This window comes from Hevea brasiliensis, chromosome 5, assembly GCF_030052815.1.
Source record: "Hevea brasiliensis isolate MT/VB/25A 57/8 chromosome 5, ASM3005281v1, whole genome shotgun sequence".
NCBI lineage: Eukaryota > Viridiplantae > Streptophyta > Magnoliopsida > Malpighiales > Euphorbiaceae > Hevea > Hevea brasiliensis.
In genome coordinates, this window is record NC_079497.1 from 26,086,757 (window position 1) to 26,105,146 (window position 18,390).

Consider the following 18,390-nt stretch of genomic DNA (forward strand, 5'->3'; position numbering starts at 1 on the left):
ATGTTAAACCGTTTTTAGGTCAAACAAATTAATCCAAATCAAATTGTTAATTAACTCTTAATTTTAAAAAGTTATAAAGTTTTTTATAAATTAAAATAAATTAAAAAATTACCAAAAAAACCTTATAAATTTTTTACAATTATATCCCATACTATAAAAAAAAAATTACCAATTAAACCATGTACTTTTTAACTCTTATCAATTGTACCTTATCTGAACATAACATGGCAGCTAACGTAGCACCTCCGCGGCATCTAACATGACTCTTCGTTAGTGAGATAACAATTTTGTTAACTATAAAATAGAATTTAATACGAGTTCGATGTTTAATTAACAATTTTTATAGAATTAAGTAAAATTGTAAAAAAAAAAAAAAAAATTTACAGTTATCCTTTTTTTATTATTACTTTTGGACCCAAAGTAGTAGTAAAGCATTTTTTTCTGCTAATGATACGGGGGCATTACCCTTGACTGAAAAAGGTGCAACAACACAGCAGGATAGCGACAAGCTCATTGAGTGGAGATTGCAGGTTGACGAAGTTGACGGGACATTCATCCACCAAGCAAGATAGTTACGTTTCAGATGGAAAATCGAAATTTATGGGTTAACTTTCATTTGAGAATAACATCCATAAATGCACCAACCACATTAATTTTGAACTATAATTATGCATGAATCGTGGATCTAACCGACCACGTTATTCAGTTAAAAAATGAACCCAAGATTGGATTTGTTCAAACAGCCCGCATGCACGCACGCACACACACACATATATATGAAACTTTCATATAGTTCAAGTAAATAATTCATGAGCAATGAAACCAGCACTCGACTTTGACAAGATCTTAAACCTTGCCCTACTCAACCTGATAATCTTAGACAGTAGTCTTCAGGGAGGGATAAATTCAGTAAAGAAGAAGAAAGGGCAGGAAGAATACGAATTCCATTCAAACACAAAAATAAGAGGAAGAATAGTAATTGAAGTAAAACAAACTAGGAAGTCAACTTTATCATTTTGATGGGTGTCAAAAATAAAACATGAATATGCCAACATACAACAGTATCCCCAACTACAAACTGTACAAAGTGACCTATCTATGAATCCTTGTGGTTAGAAAGATGGGCTACACTACACCCCATTACCCATTTTCATCAATCTTTTCTTCTACCACTAGTCCAAGTACAATTACAGGACATTGAGATTAACATACCTACGTAAGCATAAGTGCCTAAACTTTACATTCATATGTGATCAGTTCCAACCACTAGCCAAATTTATTACTGTGTTGCTGTTTACAACATTAAATAGCTTTCATCTTCCTTCACCTTCTGCCAACTACACTGCCTAAACAAAATGCATAGAATCTAAGAAAGAACCACAGCTTAGTGTCTTCTTCCTCCAGACAAGAAGACAGTTTTCAAGCTCAACTGCTTACCTTGCTTGCCTTGATCCTGATTTTCGTACTTTATGCTTCCATTTGCTCTGCATTTGATAGAATGAAAGTTAAATATATTTTAGCATGGATCAAGTCATAATGCATAAACTAAATGCAAGGCAAAAGGTAAGTACAAGAGGCTCATCATCAGATATGTTAGCATCCTCCGCATCAGGACTTGATTCTATACGCGGTTTCTTTGGATTTCTATTTGTACTCCCAACAATGTCTTCATCTTGATTCCCTTCAGAGTCTGATCCATCCTTGTTAGCTTCCTCTTGTATGTCTTCACTCAATTCAACGTCCCATTCTTCTGAATGGGTGTCCTCTTCTGCATCATCCTTTTGAGCATCTTCAGGTATACTTTTGGTATCTGCAAAATCTTTACCTTCAAAATTGGATTTCGCTTCTCCATCAGATACCTCTGATTGATTATGGTTCTCCAGTGTATCCCACAAGTGTTTTCCTCCGGAAACTGATGTCACTTCCTTGTCAGATTTATCATCTGTCAGGTGCTCTGTGACCCTTCCATCATGTTCCCCATTAGAACCACCTAGAAAAGAACAATATCATTATGAACCACCATCATAGAAACAAATTTCTCCATAGAATGCATCTGCAAGTTTATGCGTAAATAGTGTACAAATAGAACTTGTGACCCAAAAAAAAAAAGGGTCACTATCTCAAACTAAATTTTGAAGCAAAAATTATTGGAAAAGAGAGAGAGAGAGAGAGAGAAAGAGAGATCAGAAGCGGAATTTAAATGATATAATCTCCCCAAATTACAAATATAAATAATCTCTATATCAACTCATAAGAGTTTCTGCATATATCTTTTGTAAGAAATAAACATGCATGATTGATTTACAATTTCCCAAAATATTGACTTTGCAAACCAACACTTGTTTATCATTTGACATTAGCTGGAAAGTTAAAAGGGTAGTTCACCTTGTTTTGGCTCATCCCCTTTAGATTCCTCAGTAGGTTCAGGATTTGATGCATCAGAATCATCTTTGTCCTCAGGTTCTTTATGTATGCGCTTTGAGTTTTTCTTAGGAGTTCTTTTTCCTTTAACACTAGCAAAAAAAAAAATAATAATAATGTTATTGGAGAAATAAAAGTACAAGCAATAGACTTCATAAATGATGAAAAATTTCTACTTACATCTTTTCTGATTTCTTGTTCTGATGTATGTTACCCGGACTTCTACTTTTCTTTGCAGGTGATCTGTAGAACAATAATAAAAATTTTTGGCAAGGGCATGAGAAGGCATTCTCCGAGAAATATCAAGTTTTCATTCAAAAGAAATGACATAAAGACATAATGCCATGAAACATAGCAACATAACAAATTTATAGTCAGTCAGTCAGACATGGCTACCGATTTTATGACAATTTTCCAATTTCAGAATGATTTTCTGAATTCTTCACTAGAAGTCAATACTTACACTTTAGTTGAGCGAGGATGCTTCAATGAGTTTGACTTCTGAAATGGTGCAGAGAAAAAAAAAAGTCACTGCTAGTTGCCTTGGAAACATTCAATTGTTTTATTTCAAGGAAAAATTACAGAAGAAAGAAGATAGCAAAACCTTCATAGATTTGCGACCATTGTCAGCAAGCTCCCAACGCTCTTTTTCTAAACGGAGTACTTCTATATCTCCATCATCATACAATATCTGCACAAAGTTGCATAATGAGAGAAAAATAAATTAAGCTTAGAGGGAGAGAGAGGACACAAGAAAAAGCATACCACATGTTTCCTTTTTATAGGGTCATATGACTTAACAGTGCCTTCATAAAACCTGTTGATTAAAGTAAATAGCATAAGGACATTGTTCCAAGTACTAGATATGAACATTTTAAATTTCCTTGGAATAAAAGGAAAGCCTCTGTAATCACAAAATCCAACTCTACAGCTCTTGATCTCAATGTCCACCCAAGCTCACATCACTACCCAATACTTTCTAGAGTCATGTATCATCTTTTAAATAAATACCCAGAAAAGTATTAGCAGAGTTGAGCACGTTGTAATAGTGTAATCAAATAATAAAAATTAAAAAGCAGCAGAGCTCGTGAGTCATTCACATAAAGAGTTGGTATAGATGGTTGGTTTGGTTTGATAAGCACACTAGCAGAGATAAAAAATTAAGACAGGCACGTGAACCTAACTGCATAACCAAATCAAACAAATGCACAGAAGAAAACCCAGAAACATTGCTTTCAACAATGTTATGGCATTCAATGAATGAAGAGAGTCTTGAAGCCCCTACCCCCCAAGAAGGAAAAAAAAAATCCCACTAATAAATAAATAAAATAAAGGAGGAGGAGGGGAGACAGAGAAAGATAAAGAGAACACTCACTGCTTATCCATGGGCCACCAAACCTTTATTCTGTAACCAATTAGTTCTTCAATATCAACTCCACTTTTCTTTGTTGTGCACTGGAAAAGAAAATAAAGAAGGGCATAATCATATGTTAGAAGGGCAACCATCTAGAGTACTATAAGCAACAAAAAAACCTGACAAATATATAAATTTAAAAGGAAAACACTTCACACATTCTGAAATATTAACGTTCTGAAATATTACTGGTAAAAATTAATTGTAATAACCATGCTTGTGATTAAAATCATTAAATTAAATTACAACAGGATATATATATTTACACCCTAAAGTTACACCAGAGAAAAAGTATACCAGCTTGGCACCTTCCATTATGTTTAAAACAGTTATGGAACTCAACTACCAAGAGGTGACAATCAAATCAGTTCAAGCTTAGACGGGTCTTAAATAGGCTGTCCAATTCTTGGGAATTCATATATGGTAACTTGAGTTTTAAGGTTATTTTGTAAACTTCTGGGTTTTTGTACTATAATTTTTTTTTTTGAGCAAAATTTCAAATTGTGGAATGTTTGCTTTTGTAGCTTTTGAAAATTTTGGAATTTTTGTAAGTTGAAAATATATATATATATATATATTTTGGGTTTAGTGCAAGCTTGGAATTGGGATTTTAGCCACATTTGCAGGTCATGTTAAAAAATTTCCACCTCTGCACATGTAGAAGGAAGGGGAGTCATTGCTATCCAAACTTTCAGCCTCAAGCAAGTTCACCAAAAAGAAGTAACAACAAAGAAAAAAGACCAACTGCTCTTGACAAGGAAAGAAACTGTCATATCTTTGAGAAATATCATAATTTGAAACTAGACAAAAATTTAAAAGAAATGTACACAAAAAACAAGATGGCAATAAAATCAATATGGTCAATGGCATTGTTTTTATGGAAAGGAAAAATGAAATTTTGCCAGCAACATTTGCACAAATTTTGCAGCAAATTAAAATAATTCTGGGCTAACAAAAAGGAGTCCAAAACCCAAACTGCTTTTATCAGGAAAATAAACAGAGAACTATGAATGCTTAGTACTAGAGAAAAACAAATAACAAGAAACACATAACAAAAGGCATATGTAAATTGCTCACTCAAAGATGGCATCACATTACTAAGTTGTGCAGTAGCTATGAAACACAATTGAATCTAGTTAAAGGAGTAATGCATGTACAAATGAGAAAGTAAAACAATGAGCACGCTGAGGTGTTAACCTTTGCCAAGCCTGCAATGCTTCTTCTTTTTCTCTTCTTCAAGCTTCCAGTCAAAGACTTAAAATTATTACTCGCATTGATCTTGTCAGCGTCCCCTAACACAACAGATTTCTATAACAGAAGTAATAAAGAGGTGAAATACCCACAAAATCAACAACGCCAAGGTTATTAAGCAGTTACTGCTTCTATAAAAAAAAATAAATAAAACCAATAAAAAAGCTTACCTTCAGATTATCACCATCTTCTTCAACTTCATTTTCTTTGCTATTGTGACCCAAATCAGAGCTTTTGCTTTTATGTTTTGATGTGAAGCTTATACTCTTTCTCATGCATGAAACCAACAAATCAGACTCGGTGCTTTCAACCGAAAGTTTTGGGATAGACTTCTTGCCTTTTGAATCAGGGCTTGAATCATCCCCTGAAGCACTTAGTAGAGAAATTAAACTGCTTGAGGACAGTCTTGCGCTATGAGAAGATGATGATCTCCGTCGCTTAGGTACTGTAACAGATGCTACATCAGTAGCCTTTGTTTTTTTAGCTTTCTGATGCTCCGGTTCTGACTTTATTTTCTCACTTGGAAAATGTTTGTGACCATTGCTTGATTCAAACTTAGTAGATAGCCCCATATTATCCAAATTTATTTCCTTGACCATCTTCAAGATATCAACATCACTTTCAGCATTTTTTGTTTTAGCTGATGAAGGCTTGTTCTTTTTAAGCTTGCCACCCTTAGTGCCCTGCAATTTTAACTGTTTTATCATTTTGCCAAGGGGCACCTCATTTGCTTCTTTTTCACTGTCTTTTAGAACCTCATCTTCAGCAATATCTGAATTAATCTGATGTGATTAATGGGAGCACAATAAGTTAGTGAAAAACACAAGTGGCACAACATGTCACAAAATATTAGTGCATAGCCAAAAAGCATCCTCAAGGAGTAAAGCGTACTTTTCCATCCGCTTCCAACTTAAGTGATTCAAATTGCATCAAGACATTCTCATCAGCCAACCATGTTTTTCCTTCACTTGCCTAACAAAAAATATGCAAAGACATCAACACAAATAATATTTTTTACATACATATGCAACAAGTGAATGAGGTGGAAATAAAATGACAGTGGCGTAACAAAATTAACCAATCTAGCCAAGTCCATAGAAGAGAATCAGCAACTTCTCCAAATGCTCAATAGTGTTAATAGAACCATGAAGATGATTTTAAGTTGGAGATAATATACCATAGAATCATCCCCTTCCTTCTTCTCACGTGGTTTGTAAAGCTTTGGAGGCAGGGAAACTGATGAAGCCAACATTTGTATATCATCCTCCTTCTGAGCTAAGCGCTTGGTGATTGACAGCCCAAGTTCAGAGATAGCATGTGAATTCTGCAAATGTCAATGATTACACAGATAAGATTGATGGTCTGCATTTCATTGAACTTCGCGTTGATTGTTTTTCATGTTTTTTGTGTGTTTTCTTCAGCTTTTCATAATTGTGTAAAATTGTAAATTTAGCAATGAAAACAAACTTGGCATATTGTCAACAACCTTAGATTTTCCTGCATCAACTGTATCCTCTGAAGACTTGATACTTTCGAAGATAGAAACTACTGCAGATATATTCTCTTTCTCTCTGTTGGTGCTAGATTCTGACTTTGCATCCTCGTCTTTGTGCACCAAAATAGAAAGAATCAAGTGCAATTGCCTAAAACATACAGAATAGAATCAGTGTTATCTCTATGCTAGTTCCCATTTTCTCATCAATACAATTTTATTGGTTTAAACTTATAAAACTACATCATAAGAAATAATGTCTAGAAAACATATACAATAAACAATAGAAGGTGAAATTTGATATACCAGTATATTGGCTCATAGGATTTAACATCCTTGCATTCATCTATGTCAGGACATGAATGATGAGCAAGAGCATGGACCAAATATGGTAAAATATATTCAGGATATGCTGCTGATGTATTTGCATCACTTTGTACAGAGAGTTGCCGGGCCTTTGCTTGGTAATGCATTTGAATAATATCAGCAAGATTTTGCTTTTCCTGCCATTGCAAACAAGTACAAATACAGCCAAGAAAACATCAGAAGTTTTAGCTTCAAAGCAAGCACAATATACACTTGACTTGGTCATTGATAATGACTTTGAACCAATTAGTTCTAATATAGATACCTCTTCAAAATCAAGGGGCTTTAACCCAGTTATATTAAATAAGAACGCACAAGCATACTTCACATCCAGAAGCCGGTCCTTTATATACTGATGAACTTTGCTCAGGAATAGTTTCCTAACTTGAGGGAAGGTGATCTACAAGACCCAAACGAAAACAGAAGGGGAAGATTTCCAATTGATCTAAAAAATGCATAGATGATGTTAGAAGAATTTCTAAAGACTTCACCTCTGGTATCCTTAAAATTAGGTGGAAGACATCAACAGATATCTTGTGATCCCAGTGCTTTGACAAACGAAGAACAGCCTTAGCAGAAGCAAGCCTCAAATGGGCCTTATCAATTGAACTGTACGTAAGACAAACTTGTACATGAACTGGAAAACCTCATAGAAGAATAATACAGAAACCACAAAACGACCTGCAACTACAAGAATAGCAATTTATATATAAACCATAAAGAAAACTATGAATGCAGGACCTTGATTCTATATCCTTTGATACTTCTCCAAACATAAGCACATTTCTCAGGATCTCCAAAAGGCAATCAATGCCAGGACGAAGTTGCACATCTTTAACAGGCAAGTAGCTCTTGACCAGTGTCTTGATCCCATAAATCTGCAAGCAAATCATAGGTGTAACCCGACATAGAAAGGATCATCAAATTAGTATATCAATAAAACTATAAATAAAGCAACCTTTTGTTTGGGAAGTACGAAGAGAAATGGAGGGATGGTCATACAAAGATGAGCAGGAGAAGAAAAGTGAAGTGTTTACCCTCCTCTTGTTTGGATTATTCTCATAACAGGAGAGATAGGAAATAAAGGTAATTTACCCTCACCTTGTTTGATTAAAAGGTGAAGAAAAGGGATGTAAAATGCTAAAAAAGTAAATGACAAAAATACCCCCCCCTCCCCCCCACAACCCTCTCCTCCCTTCAAAGAAAAAGTTAAGAAATATGAGTTTATGAGAAAAAGGGAATCTTGGGTTCTCAAAGAAAAAGGAAGGCAGAAATTGATTAAATAAAATAAAATGTTTCACTAAAGCCAAACTTACTTTACCTCCCTTGCCAAATAGGTGGATAAGGATTTTTAAAATTCTGACATAAAAGCAATGGGAAAACCTCAAATAATATTCTCATCCTTTTCCCATTCCATTCACAAACTAAGTGTTAACATCACTTTATTCTCCCATTTCATTCCTTTCCCAAACAAGGTTAAGTGTTCACAACTTCACATCACCTGCCTTACCCTCTAACAGATGGAGTGCACAACAAATCCAGGAATATAGTACCAAGCAAAAATTGATATCAATTCCATATCCTATTTTGAAAAGATTAAGAAGAAACAAACAACTTCCCATTACTAACCAACCTTCAACAAACAAAGCTCACTTCTGTCATCCCAGCTTGCTTTTGTATTGTCTTCTGCTTTCTGCAACAATGAAGCACACTATTATATTAAAACTAGTTATCATAAATGGAAAGTGGTTGCACAGGTCGAAAGGATCTTTGAATGCATACACTGCTACATTTGAGAATCTTGCTTTTTATGAATTCTTCAATTTCACTCTCCCTGGTCTCAAAAACTGGCATTGCAGTCTCTGCTATGCATCCCAAAGACTGTAGTACTGCAGGTAAATGTCTCTTCTCCTCTAGCATGTCCACAAGTCTCTTCAAATTGAGTAAGAATATGAATATCAGCATTGCCACAATTCAATATATCCAAGATGATGATGCATAGGAAAAATACAAGGACAAAAATAACCTTATATAGAACAGAAAGGGACTTGAGCCCATCATCCTTTGTTATTGCTGCTAGAGCATGCACAGCATACTTGGCCTGTTTTCGACTACCTTCTAAGCAGAGCCTCTCCAATATAAGGTCAATTGAACTATAGGTTAACCATAAGAAGAGTATGAGCATATATAAAAGGTATTGGCTATAAATTGTCAAATAATGAAGAGCCGCACCTCGATGACACTGCAAGCTGTTCTCGAATGGTACCCCCAGCTTTTGCCAAAATGTGCAAAGCACCTTCTTTTATTATCTCATTATCATCTTTCAGAAAATTTACTAATTCTTCTTCAGCCCCAACAAGCAGCATTGGACTGAAGCGTGCAAGAAGCTGACAATTCGAAATTAAAAAAAGAAGAAGAAGACTCAGATAATACTACCATATAATAGAAGACTTTGGTGAAGCAAGCCCATGATAGAGCTTCAAAAATAAAGATAAGAACACAAAAGAAAAGAACATATATACAGCAATACACTAAAAAGTTACCAACTCAAGCAATGCAACTATACAATAAACCTTCATAGAGACCACAAAAGACCAGGCAAGTATCTCATGCAAGCACACAAGGTATAGTTATTGATGAATAATTTCATCATAGATGCATGCTCTTACCACCAGTATATCCATGCACGACTGAATAAATTGTGTATTTCCAGCAGACTTATGCGTGGATGCCTCCAACAGAAATTCTTTCACATGCTCTTTGTTAAAAAGTAAATAAGAACTCTTAACAGAGAGATTGCTCAGAAAATCATAAAGCCGGTGTTTCTCACCAAGTATTTTAAGCAGATCCTCCTGCAGAAAAAAGGATTTCACTCGATGAAAATAAATTGCGACATGTAGTTTCACCATCAACCTATTAATTATTGAAATAAGTCACCAATTCAGTCAGTGTCAAGAATTATCACATTTTCAGTTAACATCGAGTTGTTTGAATTAATAATTAAAAGCTAATGAAGTACTATTGCAACAATGGCATCCTAAAGAGGCAGATATTGGGTCCAATTCTTGCCAATTTCAAAAATTTCAGGAAAAAACAATTTCCATTTGTGGTAAAAAAAAATTAAAATATAATCATATTAGTGACAGATTGTCTTGTTGGAGAAATTTGAAAAACTGCCTAGTTGCAGTGGAACTGTCTGAAGCAATAACAAGTTGCTAAAGGCAATCATTTGATCTGACATTGATGGTTCTAACAAACAATAGTAATGCAATGACAGTGACAAAAGATGGTGCCTCTGTATTAACACGGGTTGCTAGCTACGCATGTATTGTATTTGTAGGGGGAAGCACTCTGATAATAGCACATCATGGTTATACTAAATCACAAAAGATGGTGTGGAACTGTCATTGGCAACAATCATGGCAGTAGTGATCGTGGGAAGATCCGTTAAATGAGCCAAAAGGGTCATGCTGTTATCAGTAAAACTTGCAAAAATACAGACCGTCAAATTAATGGCTTTGCATTCTATGAAAGACCCACCCTCACCTGTCATTTCTTTGGTCAAAACATCAATCCAGTCAAATGTTCACACCCACACCCTAAAAATGTAATGCCCCCAAATCCAACACCCAAAGCATCTTCACTCCTATTGGTTCACAGTCAACCTACTTGCACCCATCATAATTTTATTGCTTACCCGACCAGTACAAGCTTGCTGGAAACCAGTGTTAGCATCAAGAAGATTTGTTAAAATCTTCCAGATATTGGCATCTTTCAACTGATCAAGTATCTGAAAATTTTCCTCAGCCTTAGCAGGCTCAGCAAATGAGCGAGACATGATACGAAAACAAAACAGAACTTTTTTCTGGAATTCAGGAGCATCTCCATCCTGTATTCAGACAAGAAAACAATATTGTAACTTTGATATTCTTAACTCAACCTTTTGGCTTCAAATTGAGTGATAATTTGATCTCCAAAATTTGCAAACCTGATGCATCTGCCTGAGAGATAGATACCTCTGCATCTCTTGTTGTAACCTGCAATCCAAGAGGAAATCCCCTGAAAATGAGTGCACAATCCATCAAAATACACAAAATTGAAAGAGGGTAGGCCTATCAAATGTCAGGTGCAGACGTGCAGTTGCCTGATGTTAACCAAGCAATTATAACATACCTTTGCTTCTGCTCCAAAATCTTCTCAAGAGCTTTCATCTCGACTTTGTCAAATACAGAAAATACTCTAACCCAAAGTTTAACTCTATCTTTGACTGAGAACTCAGTTGGGAACACGGACCCACAAAGAACTGATTCAATTGTATCTGATCTGCAGAACCAATCAACACGTTAGAAAGATATTTAACCAATACTCCAAGGAAAAGCAAAGCACTTTCCACATTGTAGTTGGTTCTAAATCATCTCAAGCACTTTGTTGAAGCAAAAAATTGATGTTATTCAGAATACACATAATGGAGCATCTACATTAACTGCAGCTCCACTAGAAAATTAAAAAGGGGGTCCGGGTCTCAATGGTACAGATGATAAACAAACCACCAACATGTTTATGAAAAGGCAGAAGGACAATCAAGGATTATTGGGAAAGACTTATATATATAACCAAGATTGCCTTACCTAAAATCTCTGTCATAAAAACATCTCATAATCTTCCCAGGAATCCAATCAAATTCCCCAGGACCGACTGAGCCATGAGAGGATTTCACACAATAAACCCTGAAAATCTCAGCCATTCTCTCCATGGTATATCTCTTAACAAGCAGCTGGCAGGAAAAAGATATAAATTGGAAAATAATAAATGATAGGTAGCAGCTAATTAAAAATTTAGCATTCTTAAGGAAAAAGCACACATACAGATTCTTTAATTCAAGGAAAGGGCATACATACAGATTTGTCTCGAAGACGCTCCACAACCAATTTTATAGTTTCGACAGGAATGGAATTCAAGGCATGACATGCCACATCACAGATCACATCAACAACTTGTTTTCGGACACACTCATCATAATCCAATAGTCGGTCACATAGAGCAGCTGGAAAACAATTAAACATATCCAAATAAATGAGTATCACAAATATGATTTTGTAAAATCAAGCAACATACTTACAGATTATTTGGGAAGCCTCAGCTCGCAAAGGGTTTGACAACAGACATTTTTTGACACGTTCCAGGACAGACATTCGGACCTCTACTCCTCTATCAGTCAACCTTTTCAAAAACTCTGAAAAGATTGGTTGAAATGCTTCACTGATAGCAAAGCCAGGCACAGCAAACAGATCTCCAATCAACCCCACTGCTTTTAAACGAATGTCAAGCTGATCAGTCTGCAAATATGAAGACTTGTAAACTGAGAAACAACTCATCAAATTTCAATGTTATGAATTTCTACAGTAGAAATAATAGTAAGCTCTAGATGAATTTAAATTAAGTATGAAAATCCTGTTATTTTACCTCAGCAAATGATAAAGTAAAATTTGGAATGTATATGTATATGTTTCAATGTTCAAAAAGTATTATAAGATAATAACTGCATAAGACATAATGAAAGCTTTTTTCTTTTTTGGGTTGTATTCAATGTTTGAGAAGTTCAGAATCAAAATCATTACACGCCAAAAGCAAAATCAAATATACAAAAGCAATCCACTGACTCTGTAATTACCAATAGTTCTCCTGTGAGGTAAGGAATGACTCCTGATAAGATCTCAGGAGCACAACAGTAAACGTCATATATGACTTCATGATAGTCAATTTGACTATTTTCCGACCTATTATCTCCTGATATTGATGATACAAGGAACTGCTTTATTCCAGGTTCGAGTTTTCCAGCACACTGCTCTATCACATTCATAGCAAGTCTCCTTGCAGCTGAAGAAACATCCTGGAATTACAGGTTTCATAAAATGAGCTCCTTCTGAAGCAATAATACAACAAATATAAACATTATAGCAGGAAAATAATAAGTTACCACTAAACATAAGGCACAGTAAATTGCTTACAGATCTATTTCGACCTAATACTGATAAAATGACAAGCAAAAGATCCTCCCGAACATCCTCACTTTCTTCTATGAGCACAACCATTATTGTTTGCATTGATGTCAATACACTTTCTTGATGATCATCACTGCGTGAGTGAAAATTTTCAGATCAAAAGTTATTGAATCAGTAAATGAAATCTAGAATATGGGGAAACAACTAGAAATCAAACAGAGAACAAGGAATTAAAGAGAGAGAGAGAGAGAGAGAGAGAGAGGCAACAGCCAATATGTATTTTCCTGTTTGTTTTTAACACATAAACCTTGTTGACAGATACACTATTTCATCACAGCCAATATGTCCAAAATGTTAATTGATCTTGTAACCAAAAACAATGAGCAATGATATAAAGATACTACATCAATGACAAAAAATATTGTATATAGATGAAAAGACAAAGCAGCAATCAAAGGTGCATTAGAGATACGAATGAGCCAAGCCGCTCACAGACTAAGGGGGGCTCGGCTCGCTACGTAAACACTCACTTTTTTGTCAAAGTTAAAAGCAAAGCTCATGTTCACTTTTAAAGCTTATTTAATTAATATGGCACCCTTTAGTTAGGTAAAATTCAACTAATTCAGACTTGTGAGCCAGCTCACTAATAATTTGATTTTGATGTTAAGTTTTATGCATTTTTATTTATGATATACAAAAAAAAAAAGTACTTATTTACTGTTTATTAAAAGAAACTAATAAATTTATTTTTATAAACCTACAGTGCAATCCCTCAAGGAGGCATTTTGTCCTACAAACTAATATTAAAAAGAACCAATAAAGTTATGTATATTAATTTCTTTTAAATAATTTTTTTCAATAAATTTGTAAATAATTTCATTTATATAGAAGTCCATGAAGAATACCCTTGACTTGATTTCAGCTCATTCAATAACAAAGCCAAATTTTAAAAATGTTGCACTCAGTTTGCCTCAACTCATTTAATAAACTTAAATTTAAATCTTATTTCGTAATAAATCAAGCTAAGTATGCCAAAGTGAGATCATTTGCAATCCTAAGGTGCCTGGCTTTGGAATTTTAGCAATAGAAACAATAATATTGGCACGTTGATAGAAGAGTGCAAACATGAAAGGACAGTAGCATCCTATCAACACTAACCCCTCACATAACAGAAAATAAATTATGAAACAAAACACACCTGGTAACAGTAAAAAATGTACTGAACATTTGATAGACCAGATCATCACATTCTAGATCCAACATCACAACACATGACCTATATTTGGCAAGAGTCTCCAAAATAACAACTCTCCTTCCAAATGATGGACCACTAGTATCTCTTAAACCGCTAAAAGTGCCAACAATCAAGTGAAAAATATCCTGCAGAGAGGTATAGACACATCAGGTGGAATTATTAGCGTGATATTAAAATATATCAAGTTGTCAACTAAATAGCATTTATCAGCTGAGCTTCATACAAGATGTGCACCTTCAGGACATCATCACTGTAAGGAGCTTCAGGAGCTGTAATCCGGGTTATTTCACAAATACAGGTAGCAACTAGAAGCTTAACATCCCTATCTGGATGCTTCAGCAATTCTGGCTTCACAATTGCATTAGAGAAAGGCTGCATAGACTCCATCATAGTAGCTGATGGCGATTGTTCCGTCTCGGAAAGACATACAGCAGCTTGCTGCAGGCAAATAAAATAATTCAGAAATATTACCAAATAATGAAAAAATACAAGCATGAGCATCAAAGTTAATGTAACTATCATAAAGTACAATTTTCTTAGTCCATCATAATGTCACTATCACTAAGTAGTGTTTTCTAAATCCACCGACAATGAACAACGCAACAAAACAGCCTTGGCACCAAGAACCCAATATGGCATACTATTCAAGAAATACAGAACATTATTCAACAGATAATTACCCAAAGATAAAAGAAAATTGGTCCTAGATGACCCCACCAAAAAAAATAATAATACTATAAAAATCTAAGAGTGAAAGGATAAATTTTTGTAGCAATAATTGGAAGAGCAACACAAAGAAGCCCAACTGCAGTCCCAGCAACTTCAAAGCCATAAATAAATTAAAAAAAAAAATAATGTGCATTAAATTGGTAAGTTAATAGGCTCTTTTATGTTTTAGAAGGTAAAAATAAAAATAAATCTAAATCATATGCAGCTTCAGTGAGATCAGCCAGTTGAAAGAGAAGAACAGAGGGAAGGTTAGAAGTGGACTCTAGATAGCCGACTTAATTTTAACAGCGGATGTCAGTTAAATCGCATGGCAAACAATTTAATGTAAGGAATAATAAATTAGATAACTACCATTCACATGCAGTTTAAAAAACAAAAAATTTTGGGACCCAACAGACTTCAAACCAATGATTATGAATCTTACATCATCTTTTAAAGTAAATCTCACTCGTGCCTCTCACCTTAACACTTAAGTTCAACACAGTAGATAAATTTTAATTAGTTTAAGGAAAAATACTGAATTTATAGTTTTAATTTAAATAAAGGTACTGGAGACACATTCTGATCAAAAGCTTGCCAGAAATCTAGTATGGCAGTCTATAAAACCTATTTTACTCAAAAACATGCAAAAGTGGGCCCCTCAATAATACAGTTGCTTTTTCTCTTCCCTTTTCTCTCACTTGAGTAGATTTTTGATGGTTACCGCATCAAATTTCCAACAATTAACTGGAATGTGACCTCAACGACTATTGCACAAAATCTTAAATTGTTGATTTTTGCACAACACATTGAAATTAGATTACCACACTAAAGTTACATGCTAAGTTGAGCGGCCATGGGAGAAATTTAACGTCATGATAAACACAATAATCTTATATTCTACACCTAGTTATCCATGATGTATTTGAGAATATCACATTTCATAATTGCAAAGAGGAAACATAATATTGTTCAATCACAGCTCCCTTCTGTGTTTCATCTCATGATTATTATATTGCAACCACAAAATGAAAAAGCCATCATTCAAGTATGGATAAGTACAAAAACTCTACTTTGAAGCCCATATATGCATGCAAACCATCCCAAGCCCCATCAAACCAAACCCTGCATTTAACAGCCCTATATTGTCTCCTATCAACCTAAAAACTACCCAAGTAGTAGTGATTTATGTTATAAAAGATTGCCTAAGTTCAACACTATGGCAGCAAGTCCTCCCCAACTCCCATTTTACCAACAGAAGATGGTAAGAAAGAAGTTGTAATTATAATTTGGAATCCATTCAATAGATTTTACCTCAAATGTCTAAGGTAAATATGCTCTTACAAACAAACCATTGAGTTAAGCTTCAGCCCAAAGGAAAAAAGAAATCCATGAAGACCACCCAAACCTAGAAAGCATGTTCTAGATAGGCTAAGCTACAAATCAGGTATCCAGCACCAATGACATATAACCACAACATTGTTATCTGTTGCACTATGGCATGGTGCACAACTTAATAGTTAATTCCACTTCATAAGCCAAAGTTTTAACTGCTAGATATTACAAAACATCCCAAACATTAATTAATAAATTTGATCAAGGGCACGATTCAGAAATGAATCCTTAAAGTCAGAAGCACCGTAATGTGGTCACTTATGGATTCCTAATTGTTTCTAGGGCACAGAAGCCCCATCCAAGAGCCGTATCAATTCAAGTAGAAATGCTCAATACTTCCATCAAAGCCATAATTTTTAAGCTCAAGAAATTCAACCTAACAAATTAGAAGTAAAATCAAATGTTGAATCTTACAGATTCTATTATTTAATGTAAACATAACCCAATTGTAATTCATAAATCCACTTGGCTCAGTTTTCTATTTCTCATTTTTAGAATCAAACCTTGAAAGAAGCAGTGCAGTAATAAACCCTAATTCAATCAAATTCAATCAAACAATTCATTCTTCCCCAAATGAAAGCAAATTGAAGCATTGAAATCCCACTTTTCAGAGTTCACGATTAAAAAAAAAAAAAAAAAAAACCCTAAGGCAACTACTTGGGTTACTCTAGTTAACGCAAATTCAGCTTAGCACCAAAAGACACATAACACACAAAAACAAGAAACCAAATTTGAGTTTTCTACGCTTCCTCACCAAAGTTTCTCAGCAAACAAGCAGAAACCAACAACAATACCTCCTCTTCCTCACCAAATTCACAAGAAGCTTACAAAATTCAACCAATTATTTAACAATTCAGAAAAAAATGCGTACCTTTAAGAGCTTAATAAGAGCGTCTTTGGTAGAAGGAGGTGTCTCGAGTTTCGATCCCACCTCCTTGAGTTGCTGTTCATGCTTTAGGGCCATTAAACCGTCTCGTTTCGCCTGCTGCTTACTCTTGAACCACCAGCAGCAGCAGCTCTCTCATCGATAACCTACCTTCTTCTTCTCTTATATCGATAGGGCTAGAGCGAAGAAACTGGGTTTTGTCTCTCTTCAACTTTCTCTCTTGGTTGTTTTTATTTTGGATTTTTTATTGTCTGCGTATAGAACAGATGGAGGCTGGGCTTGGATTTGGAGCTACGACGCTAAATGAACAACAAATGCGGGTGAAATCACGCTAAATTCTGTCCTAACTTTCATATCACCATGTGCTATTATATAGTGTGATTTTCCTTTGATTTGAAATATTTTTAAAATTTTATTTTATTAATAAAATAGTTTCTATATTTACATTTTATATTTAAAGAATTATTTTTTTAATATTTACACAAGACAATAGTTTTTTTTTTTTTTGACCTTTTTTGTCTCCGTGTCTCTCCATTTTATCTTGCTTATGCTTTTGCCCTATTTTGGGTAACTGTTTCCATTGCAATGTGCTGCCAAATCTAAATTGAAGGGTTTTAACCATAAATTAAAGGAACAAGCGAATCATTACAACGTGACAATATTTTTGTTAGCCCCGTTTGACATGTTGGAATTCAAATTAATGAATTTATTTATAAATAAATTTTATATAAAATTTATTTATAAATAAATTTTCATATTTAGTATGCTAAAATTTTAAACATGTATTTGAATTAAATTTCACAAAATTATATTTAGAATAAGAGACAATATTGAAGATTTATTTATATTATTTCCTAAAATATAAATAAATAATACATTCATAATTATATTTATTTCACTTAATATAATAATATTATATTTGTGATTTTTTATTAAGATACATAATATACTCATACTCAACCCAACTAAGCCTTTATCCCAAAAATTTGAGATCGGCTATATGAATTCGCTTTCTCTACTCTGAACGATTTTGGGTTAAATCCTCAGAAATGTGTAATGCTTCTAGGTCATGTTGTACTACTCTCCTCCAAGTCAATTTAGGTCTATCCCTTTTTTTCTTTCTATCCTCTAACCTAATGTGCTCTACTTGTCTAACTAGAGCTTCTGTATGTCTACGCTTCACATGACCAAACAACCTCA

At 34.4% G+C, this 18,390-nt stretch overlaps 1 protein-coding gene across 2 annotated transcripts; it reads right to left on the reverse strand.

Moving 5' to 3' along the window:
* Window positions 1-979: 979 nt before the first annotated feature.
* LOC110672378 (sister chromatid cohesion protein PDS5 homolog A) lies at window positions 980-17,526 on the reverse strand. 2 transcript variants are annotated; one of them, XM_021835470.2, is made up of 33 exons: window positions 17,176-17,521; window positions 14,436-14,639; window positions 14,145-14,326; window positions 12,953-13,079; window positions 12,616-12,834; window positions 12,064-12,280; window positions 11,843-11,988; window positions 11,573-11,718; window positions 11,118-11,267; window positions 10,933-10,981; window positions 10,642-10,833; window positions 9,614-9,796; window positions 9,177-9,331; window positions 8,971-9,097; window positions 8,727-8,876; window positions 8,578-8,637; window positions 7,686-7,822; window positions 7,436-7,553; window positions 7,210-7,344; window positions 6,885-7,081; window positions 6,573-6,729; window positions 6,264-6,410; window positions 5,978-6,058; window positions 5,257-5,868; window positions 5,033-5,143; window positions 3,797-3,876; window positions 3,187-3,238; window positions 3,026-3,112; window positions 2,885-2,922; window positions 2,602-2,664; window positions 2,386-2,513; window positions 1,572-1,990; window positions 980-1,484 (listed from the first exon to the last, which is right to left on the reverse strand). In XM_021835470.2, exons 1-33 carry the CDS (start codon window positions 17,266-17,268, stop codon window positions 1,434-1,436), a joined length of 5,013 nt encoding a protein of 1,670 aa, XP_021691162.2. In that variant the 5' UTR covers window positions 17,269-17,521; the 3' UTR covers window positions 980-1,433. The 2 variants fall into 2 exon arrangements, 1 of the variants encoding a protein (XP_021691162.2); XR_009148899.1 differs by lacking the exons at window positions 980-1,484; window positions 1,572-1,990; window positions 2,386-2,513; window positions 3,187-3,238 and having other exon boundaries at window positions 17,176-17,526.
* Between the last annotated feature and the right edge of the window lie 864 nt (window positions 17,527-18,390).

Excerpts from the sequence above, each read along its gene's own strand:
- LOC110672378 (XM_021835470.2), bottom strand. The coding sequence starts at position 17,268 with ATGGCCCTAAAGCATGAACAGCAACTCAAGGAGGTGGGATCGAAACTC. Across the intron at positions 13,080-14,144 it reads ACATTTTTTACTGTTACCAG|TGATGATCATCAAGAAAGTG; the intron begins GTGTGTTTTGTT and ends TCACTCACGCAG. Across the intron at positions 12,281-12,615 it reads ACCTCACAGGAGAACTATTG|ACTGATCAGCTTGACATTCG; the intron begins GTAATTACAGAG and ends TCATATTTGCAG.